General features: G+C 35.4%; 1 protein-coding gene across 3 annotated transcripts; it reads right to left on the bottom strand.

The window, feature by feature from the left end:
* Positions 1-285: 285 nt before the first annotated feature.
* aifm2 (AIF family member 2) lies at positions 286-9,759 on the bottom strand. 3 transcript variants are annotated; one of them, XM_079635000.1, is made up of 9 exons: positions 9,630-9,759; positions 8,598-8,781; positions 8,397-8,512; positions 8,192-8,311; positions 7,989-8,081; positions 6,715-6,823; positions 4,495-4,647; positions 884-1,084; positions 286-741 (listed from the first exon to the last, which is right to left on the bottom strand). In XM_079635000.1, the coding sequence occupies exons 2-9, from the start codon at positions 8,770-8,772 to the stop codon at positions 587-589; spliced, it is 1,122 nt and encodes a 373-aa protein (XP_079491126.1). In that variant the 5' UTR covers positions 8,773-8,781; positions 9,630-9,759; the 3' UTR covers positions 286-586. The 3 variants fall into 3 exon arrangements, with proteins under 3 accessions (XP_079491126.1, XP_079491128.1, XP_079491127.1); XM_079635002.1 differs by having other exon boundaries at positions 8,598-8,803; positions 9,630-9,689; XM_079635001.1 differs by having other exon boundaries at positions 8,598-8,776; positions 9,630-9,678.
* Between the last annotated feature and the right edge of the window lie 365 nt (positions 9,760-10,124).

Here is a 10,124-nt window from a genome sequence, read left to right as displayed (position 1 = left end):
GCTAATTTTATTTACTTCACTGTGTGAATCACTCAAACCACATTAGAGAAGGCATTAACTGTGCTTAAATAATTTAAAGAAAATTGGGTTGTGCAGTTTTGGACTGTTTTTGAAACATAAGCTTTAAATGAAAGAATTCCAAAAAAACATCCATTCAGTGACTCAGCATCTTGTTTTGTTGACCAGGATACAATGATTTGATATTGTTTCATTGCCCTCTAGTGGAGCAGTTCATCAAACACATGCGAAATGCAGGAAGATATGAAAACAAACTGCTATCAAAGAACAGTGACAATGGCAAACTGTATTCTGAATGTAAATAGATTTATTTATTTAACAAATGTATAAATGTATAAAACAATGCTTTTGATTGTCCTCAAAAGTATTACAAACAATAAATGATGTTATACAAGTATAAGTATACATTATGTTGGTTATTATTACAATATAGAGCATCCTTCTGCTGGTCTAGTTTATTTTAAACGGTGAAACATGTAAATAATCATTTAGTTAAAATAGAAGTGATGAATGTAACCGTGTGAGACCATAGTTTATACATATTTTAGTGTACACTGTAAACCTGGTGTTAATTAGGGGCTTTTTGCCCCATTTCCCTCCAGCTCTTCCACAGCAGCAAGCCTTGGCTCTTACCCTTGGTGACCAGAAAGCGAGGTAGTTTATAGCCATTAAACTGGCCTACTCCAGCATCCTTACCCATAGCAATCAGCATAGTCACATTTCCTGATTGGGAACAGGATATTGGACATAAATTGATAAATAAGAATAAACAACTCATTGATAAAGCAGTCTAAATTGTATGCACTTTTTAAAAGTGAGCTCACAAAAGACAGCTGAAGCTAAATCATTGGCTTATGGTTGTTACCTGTGTGGTAAGAGGTTAAAGCTTTTCCTGACAGACTGTTGATGATATTGGTGGCAGCTACTCCAGCATGAAGTCCAGCATGATACGCCAACTTGGGTTCATTGACATTGACACAGTCACCCACACCATACACGTTGTTAAAGCCTTCTACTTGCAAGTGCTTGTTCACCTTCAGAGCACCGTTCTCTGTCAGAGATGCGCCTGAAATAAGAGCACAAATAAAACATAAACAGAGAGAGAGATGATGAAAAATCAGCCAATTAAATGAGGTTATATGACGGCATGTTACTAAAAGTCAACAAAGAATTGAGTGATATAACATTTTGCATATCATACATTAAAAAAATGATATGATTAGCAACTACACAAGTACGCAATCTTAAAGGGCACCTATTATGGAATTTTGAAATTTACCTTTCATGTAGTGTGTAACATAGATCTAAGTGAACAAAAACATCCTGCAAAGTTTGAAATATGAAAGTGCACCGTATATAAAGTTATTGTCTTTCAAAAGTGAGAGTCGACTCTGAGTCATTTTTATGAATCGTTAGAAGACCGAAGCTTTTTCTCTGACTAGATGACGTCAACTTGTCAAGTTATTTGAATACGATACGCCCACTTATTGCGCTCCAAAAGGCCAGCAGGGAAAACTTGAAAATATCATGGCGACGAGACGCTGTGTTCTGAAGTGCGGCTCAAAAGCAAACTTTTTTCATCTGCCCAAGGAGGAGCATTTGAAGACTAAGTGGCTACAATTCATATAACTATACCACAGAAGTATAGTCCGAGCCTTGTGCTTTGTTCGCGTCATTTTGAAGACGATTGCTTTTTAAATGCAATCAAACTTGGATTCGCGAGCCGCTGATATTGAAGGAAGGTTCAGTTCCAAGTGTATTTGCATCAGCTTCCTCCTCCGTATCACAACCTGTAAGTGTTATTAATAATTTTTGCTTTTATATTTTATGTAGCATGCTTAATAATTATTTTGTTTGTTGTGTAAGCACCGTTTAGCTTCTAGGTCTTCAATGACAATTGTATTGAGATATGTGAAGTGTTTGTCGTTGTTTTCGGAGTTGTCTAAAGAATAGAGTAATAACTGTAACGTAACTGCATTTTTTTTTTTTTTGTAAAAACGTTATGTTTATGCATCGGGCTAACGCAAACAAAGACTGATTGTGCTTTTACAATATGAACTCTGGGCTATGCTCGCTAACATAACATTAAATTATTTATCTTATTTTTCGTTTTTTACTACAAAGTATAAAGCAGTGGACTATAATCATTATTATAATACAATTTAATTGATAAAAGCATCATTGTACTCCGTGTTAAAAATAAGTATTATCTCTGTAAACACTGCTGGGTCATCTGACCAATCAACGCAGATTAGCGTCGCGCAAAGGAGGGGTTTGAAAAAACGAGTCGTTAAACGAATCATTTGGGAGTCGGTGAGCAAATCGGGTAAAAATAAATGCATATTATACGAAAACAAAAGTGTTTTTTGTCATTGCATGCATGTAAAACTGTTGTTGGGGACTCCCTAAACAACATTAGGAACATTTTAAATGTCATAATAGGTGCCCTTTAAACCAGGGTTTGAAAAGCATTAGTTTTTAATAAAATAAAACCAAAAAACAATATCTATACAGTGACTTATCGACCGATTATTGGTTTTACCGACATTTAATTTTTCCCCCCATCATTTTCTTGGTTTTGTTACATCGGATTAAATGTAAATGGCACCATCTTGTGGGAGTTTTGAGAAATGCGTGCAAAACTGCCATTTAAGGGATAGTTCACCCAAAAAATAATTACACCATGATTTACTCACCCTCAAGCCATCCTACTGTAGGTGTACATGACATTTTTCTTTCAGACAAATACAATAGGAGTTATATTAAAAAAAATGTCCTGGCTAATCCAAACTTTACAATAGCAGTGAATGGGAGGCCAAAATTTGAAGCCCCAAAACATATTATATTTAATACTTTATCGCCTACAATAACTAGCTTCTGGCAGACGGCCTACGCAAGTTTACTAAACAGCCATTAATGAACAGAGATATGTTATATGTTAAATTTGGCGCAAAAAATAGACAAACTCACGTAAGTTTGAAAATAAAACTGCTGAATTGAATTCTCTCTCTATATGACGGCAATGGCATGTTACTAAAAGTCAACAAAGAATTGAGTGAAATTTTGCATATCATATATATGACATTTTCTAAGCTTAGGAACTACACAAGTAAGCAATCCTAACCAGGGTTATGCATCAGTCAAAAAAGATTTGAGGGTGCAGAATTCATATTCACATATGTGACCCTGGACCACAAAACCAGTCACATGGGTCCATTTTTTAAAATTGAGATTTATACAGTGCTATGCATAAGTTTAGACACCCATGCTAAAGTTGACTAAAAAGAGGAATAAAAAATCATCTTTTGGAAATTGAACTTAATGCCTTAATTTAAAAAAATAGGAAAAATCCAACCTTTAAGGACACCAATTTTCTTTGTGAATGAATAATGTATCGTAAATAAATAAATGTTCTTCCTTAAAATACAGGGTGCATAAGTTTGGACACCCCTATGTTAAATTCCCATAGAGGCAGGCAGATTTTTATTTTTAAAGGCCAGTTACTATATGGATCCAGGATACTATGCATCCTGATAAAGTTCCCTTGGCCTTTGGGATTAAAATATCCCCACATCATCACATAGCCTTCACCATACCTAGCGATTGGCATGGTTTTATTTCAGTTAGCCTAACAGCTGGTTTGATTTGCATTGAGAGATGATCTTTTGGAAAGTACTCCATGCCAATCTCCAGGTATGGTGAAGGGTGTGTGATGATGTGGGGATATTTTAATTCCAGAGGCCAAGGGAACTTTATCAGGATGCTGAGTATCCTGGATCCATATAGTAACTGGCCTTTAAAAATAAAAATCTGCCTGCCTCTATGGGAATTTAACATAGGGGTGTCCAAACTTATGCACCCTGTATTTTAAGGAAGAACATTTATTTATTTACGATACATTATTCATTCACAAAGAAAATTGGTGTCCTTAAAGGTTGGATTTTTCCTATTTTTTTAAATTAAGGCATTAAGTTCAATTTCCAAAATATGATTTTTTATTCCTCTTTTTAGTCAACTTTAGCATGGGTGTCTAAACTTATGCATAGCACTGTACATCTGACAGCTGAATAAATAAGCTTGGTTTGTTAGGATAGGACAATATTTGGCCGAGATTCAACTATTAGAAATAATAGTTTATTTAAACGGGTTCGTCACTTATTTGGTTCCCCTTTTTTTCTATTTGCATGTGTCTGTTTTTTCTATTTGCATGTGTTTTTTTTCTATTTGCATGTGTTTTTTTTTCTATTTGCATGTGTTTTTTTTCTATTTGCATGCGTTTTCTTTAGTTGCAGCGCGTTGAGCTCTCTCGGCCACCGTATATTTTATTATATTTAATAAAAAAAAAAATCTATGGACCATAATGGATTTTCTAGAAATTTGTCTGAGAAATTAAAACATACAGGGGATGAATCTCCACATTATCTCAACAATCACAAGCAACTATTAGCCCATTTATTACATGCAAAAAGCACTTACTCAGACCGGATCTGTAAGCTTCAGAGTTGATCTTATTTCCTGTGCAGCAGATGACAAGATCGGCGGTGACCTGCTCGTTCTTATTGGTCTTGACCACCATGCCTCTCCGACACACATTAAATTCCAGCTCATCAAGGTTTGACACTTTTTGCCCTGCATTCAGGTGCACAGGGAAATAGAGAAGAAAACAGTCTACAACCTGTGTAATGCGGAAGTTTACATACTTTACATGTAACATTTTATTATTTCCTTTTCCTGAAAAGGTCATCTCCCCATATAGACAACACATGTAAGGGATAATGTACAGTAAGCCTGTCATTATCACAATTTAAGACCCTTTTAAGACCAAGTAAAGACAATACGCATGTTCTCTAAATATCAATGTCTAGGGAGAAACAAAATTAGTTGAATTAGCAACATTTTAAAGTTTGGAAATACTACTTTCAACAGATCCATTACTTTTTAATTCATTTGACAAAAAAAGTAACTTGAAACGCCCAACCACTAGAATATGGAAATAACTTTTACTGTACCTTCTGATCACACTGCAAAAGAGTGATGTTCTTCCTCAGTATTTTTGTCTTTTTTCCAATGCAAATGTCTAACGATTCTTAAATCGAGATGCATTTACTGGATATACAAAATTATATAAAATAAAAGTTAAAAAAAAAATCTAAATTAAGTGTTTATGATTAAAATAACATCAAATATCTGCCAAAGGTCTCAGAAAAAATCTACTTAATTCAAAGGGAAGTTAATAACTCATTGATGGATATTTGTTCTTGTTTTAAGAATAAACTCACTTCATTTTGTTTAAATCTTTCAAGACATTTAATATTTGCACCTCAAGTAAATGTATCTTGATTTAAAGATGTTTAGATGTTTGTATTGGAAAACAGGACAAAAATACTGAGGAAGATATAAATGTTTTACAATACATCCAACATTTAATGCCATGCCGTTACGGATTTAAAACGTTATATCCAGATGCAAGACATTTTTAAGGCTTTAAAGGGTTTGTTCATCCAAAAATGAAAATTCTGCCATCGTTTATTCACCCACAAGTTGTTCTAAACCTGTATGAATTTCTTTCTTCTGCTGAACACAAAAGAAGATATTTTGAAAGAAAGTCTGTAAGCAAACATTTAATGGGCTCCATTGACTTCCATAGTATTTTTTCCCTCCATACTAATGGAAGTTAATGGGGCCCATCAACTTTTAGGTTACCTATATTCTTCAAAATATCTTCTTTTGTGTTCAGCAAAAGAAAGAAACTCATACAGGTTTGGAACAACTAGTGGGTGAGTAAAATGATGACAGAATTTTAATTTTCAAGTGAACTATCCCTTTAATTTAAGGGCGAATAAAGACCTACAGAAACCTAGACAATACACACCTTCAGGGTGATAACAGTCACCTCCGCCCCATGTCCAGCCTTATTATATGGCTACTTGTGAAATAAATGAATAGGTGTACATGAAATATTGATTTAAGTTGAAATTATTTTATAATCTTACCTGTCTATTATCTTAAAGCTTTTGCTAAGAAAAGAACCCATAACAATATTATCACACTAATATATTACTACTGAGGTAGAATAGTATTAATCACAATGGAGTGCATTTGCCAAATAATAACAGTCATGCTGAAAGCAGGCTAATATTAGCCAATGTTTTCTGTTGCTTATGTTTTGAAATGGAGCAAGCGTCAAGTGTGAGTCAGAGTTAATGGAATAAAGGTCACGCAAGTAAATGCATGCAAGTAAATGTTAAGAAAAAACATCTGGTCACACTTTAGTTTAGGGTCCAATTCTCACAATTAACTAACTATTAACCATGACTTTTGCCTCAATAAACTCCTAATAACTGCTTATTAATCATTTGTAAGGTAGTTGTTAAGTTTAGGTATTGGGTAGGATTAAGAGATGTAGAATATGGTCATGCAGAATTAGGCATTAATATGTGCTTTTAAGTACTAATAAACAGGCAATATCCTAGTAATATGCATGCTGATAAGCAACTAGTTAATAGTTAGAAATTAGAATTGGACACTAAAGTCTTACCAAACATTTTATAAAAGCCAAATCACATCAATATCTGTATCATCAACACTGGGTCTCTCCATTCATATTTTGCACTGCATTTCCTTCAAAAGAAAAATAGGCACGTGATGGCCCACATCAGGCAGATGCTAAGCAACCATGTCATGTGAGATAATTACCTAGCAACAGCTCCACCCCTTTTTCCAGCAGTACCTGCTTGGCTTGTTCTTTCACACTAGGCAATAGTTCAGGATCAGCCACCTCCTCACGCGAGTGAATCAGAATCACCTAGATGAATATGTGTGATAGAAGACGGTCATCATTATATAACACAAAACACGTTTAAAGTGCCCCTATTATGCTTTTTTCGAATATAACCTTCCATGCAGTGTGTAATATAGCCGTTTGTGAATGTAAAAAGCCTGCAGAGTTTTAAAGGGGGGGGTAAAATACTTAGTTTCAGTCAATCTCATGTTAATCTTGAGTACCTATAGAGTAATAGTGCGTCCTTCATATCTCCAAAAAGTCTTTAGTTTCATCATATTTATAAAATAAAAATACAGCTTTCCGATTCTATCCGGAAAAAGCCGAGGTCCTTGATTCTGGGCGTGGGCGGAGCTATAGAGTCAAGCGGGAGCATCCACAACATACAAACTGCATCCACTGTTCCAGTAACACTGGGTTCTTTGGGAAGCTGAACAAGGTAAACTTTCCCTCACATCCCAAAACACACTTTTTTGGAGACATTCTTGACATCAACCATTCCTATTTAGCGCTGCTGATGATGATTTCCGGTAGTAGCGCGTCGATGAGCGCGGTCTTTCTCTCCTCTGGTCGACGTGTGCGTGAACGCGCTTTTCCGAGAGCAATGCTCATATAAGGAGTTCCACTCTGGTCTACGTCATTAGATCTACGATAGAAAAAAACCAGCCGAAACGTGTTGCAACCCGGAAGTATGATTTTCAGCACAGAAATTCTCTGTTATTCGTTCAAAATAACTTTTCAAACTTTGGCCATTATTAGCATGAGAATCCATCTCTTTAACACTATAAACAACTCTGAATACATGAAACACCATTGTACCCCCCCTTTAAAGATCAAAGTGCACGACAAATAAAGTTATTGTCTCCTAAAAGGATCAATTGCATTCATCTCATCACATTAATCTGGACCATCTAAGCAATCAGAGCAGAGTAGGCTCTCAAAAAGAAGGGATTTAGAGCGACTGAATCTTTGAACAAACAGTTTTTAGACTCTTTGAGAAATGAGGCGATGTGCAATCTACATTATAATAAAATGAAAGTGTTTTTTGACCTTGGATGCATGCAAAACTATTGTAGGAGACCTCCAAAAAAATGCAGGAACCTTTAAAATAGCATAATAGGGGCAACTTTAAGCTCATGCTTCAGAATAAGATTGCAAAGTCTGTTTGAGTGAGAAGTCAAAGCTCTACTTTCTTGTCAGGAAATTCTGTCCTGATCTCAGCAGCCATTTCAACACCGGTGGTTCCGCCACCAACAACAACAACTGTGTTTGTTGACTGGATCTGTAACATTGGGAAAAAATGCAAATAAGTAAAAGCTTTTTCACAATTTAGTCTGCATTGCCATTTAAGATTAAATCACATATATAAACATGCCCAATAAGAAAACTCACCAATGTGACAAAGTCCTCATATTTCTGAATGGCTGAGTGGTAGGTGTCCACAGAATTGTGTTTGCCTGGGAAATCTCCGCTTGTTCCAGTGCACAGAATGAGGTGTGAATACCGTACTTCCTGTAGATTTATATTGGCACATACTGTATAAAGACATTTTCTCATACTTTGTTTTCGTCTGCTGTAACATTGCAATATCACTTACCTTTCCATTGTCAAGCACAACTGTCTGCGTTTCAGTTTCTATGCGTATGACACGGCCTTGGAGGAAATTCACTCCAAATGTCTCTTTGTATGGTATGAAAGTCTGCTTCGCAAAACCTAAAGTAACATACAAAAAAATAAACTGCATTATTTGATTAATCTTGCTGTTTGTTTCCTTGCATTCAGACTGATTTTTGCATACCAGGTTGAACTGAGGCACGCAGCGCTGCAACGTTGTGATGAAACGCATCCAGGATGTCTATAAGCATGTAGGGCACCCCATGATGTTTAAGGTGTTGAGCAGCTGCAATGCCACCAAAACCACCACCGACAATCACCACATGAACATTCTCGTCAATGGACACCTGCCCACCCATAATGCTTTACTACCGAGGAGAGAGAGAAAAACTATGACAATGTTTCAAATTAAAATCTAAATTTGGTTTGATTCCTCTAGTAATGATCTATATTTATACACACTTTCATTCAAAAGTTTTTTTTTTTAAAGTTTTCAGTGTCACATGATTAGTCAGAAATCATTCTAATATTGTGATCTGCTCCTCAGGAAATATTTCTCATTATCAATGTTGAAAACAGTTGTGCAGCTTGTTACATTATACATTTTGTTACTGTCACTTTTGACCAATTTCATGCATCATTGCTTAATAAATATCAATAGTGCTGATTTCTTAGAACAAATCTTACAGAGCTCAAAACTTTTGAACAGCAGTACACACACACACACAGTCATATGCTGTTTATACTCTATATATGACAGTTTCATTTCAGTGTATGTTTTGTTGGATATATTTGTGTATTTATATAATATTATATATATTTATATTATTTGTGAATATATTTATGACACAATAAGTTTTAGTTGATATTCTGAAAAGGTTTCAAAGACATATTTTCAATGTTATTTGTTCAATTTTATCCCATTGACCCATAATTAAATTGTCCAAACGACAGGTATGTGCAGATCCTTTCCATTTTAAAGAGATGTACTTGTTTAAAAACTTAACCAAAATGTATTGTAATGGTTGCACATGCTATCAGAGAACTGATGAGAAATGTTTTTAACACAAAGTGGTCTGCAACATCGATATCGTCGATATGTTCATATAAATAAGTTTTGCCTGCGACTTAGCACTATATCATGACAAAGCAGCTCGAACACCAACCTTTGCATGCAACGTAAATAGCTTTTGTAACCAGAACTTGCTATTCTTACCAGTATTTGATGTGTGTAGGCTTGTGAAGGCTCTTAGTTCTTCCACACGGAAACGTCTTCAACTCTTTCTACTTGTACAGCTCAACTGTATTATATCCAATGGTGGCGCTTGTAGCAATGCAGTGGGCGGGGATTTTCTGATTGCGTTGTATCATAGCCAATGGACAATGGTTATCGTGTGGTGGGCGTTCTGTATTTGCGTATTTGTTGCACGTATTATATTTGTCATAGACAGTATATAAGAGGGTATTTGTACATACTTTACTGATGATGATGGATGAAGTTACTTTGCACCCGTAACACTCTGACAACCTTTAAAAGAGATAGCAGATCATATTTTAACTGAAGTGTTCTCGGAATGCAGCTATCATTGTCACTTATACTCACAGATGATTCATCAAAACACTGAATATTACAGTGAAAGGTCACCGGTCTAGCTGAGTCACGATGACAACCAGCAGCACGGATTTTTCTTTGATTGCCTAAACTTTTTAC

This window comes from Phoxinus phoxinus (assembly GCF_949152265.1).
Source record: "Phoxinus phoxinus genome assembly, chromosome: 14".
Classification (NCBI taxonomy): Eukaryota; Metazoa; Chordata; class Actinopteri; order Cypriniformes; family Leuciscidae; genus Phoxinus; species Phoxinus phoxinus.
The sequence above is the reverse complement of the archived record's forward strand: the minus strand, read 5'-3'. Positions and strand labels throughout refer to the sequence as shown.

Excerpts from the sequence above, each read along its gene's own strand:
- aifm2 (XM_079635000.1), bottom strand. The coding sequence starts at position 8,772 with ATGGGTGGGCAGGTGTCCATTGACGAGAATGTTCATGTGGTGATTGTC. Across the intron at positions 8,082-8,191 it reads ATGAGGACTTTGTCACATTG|ATCCAGTCAACAAACACAGT; the intron begins GTGAGTTTTCTT and ends CCAATGTTACAG. Across the intron at positions 6,824-7,988 it reads CAGAATTTCCTGACAAGAAA|GTGATTCTGATTCACTCGCG; the intron begins GTAGAGCTTTGA and ends ATATTCATCTAG.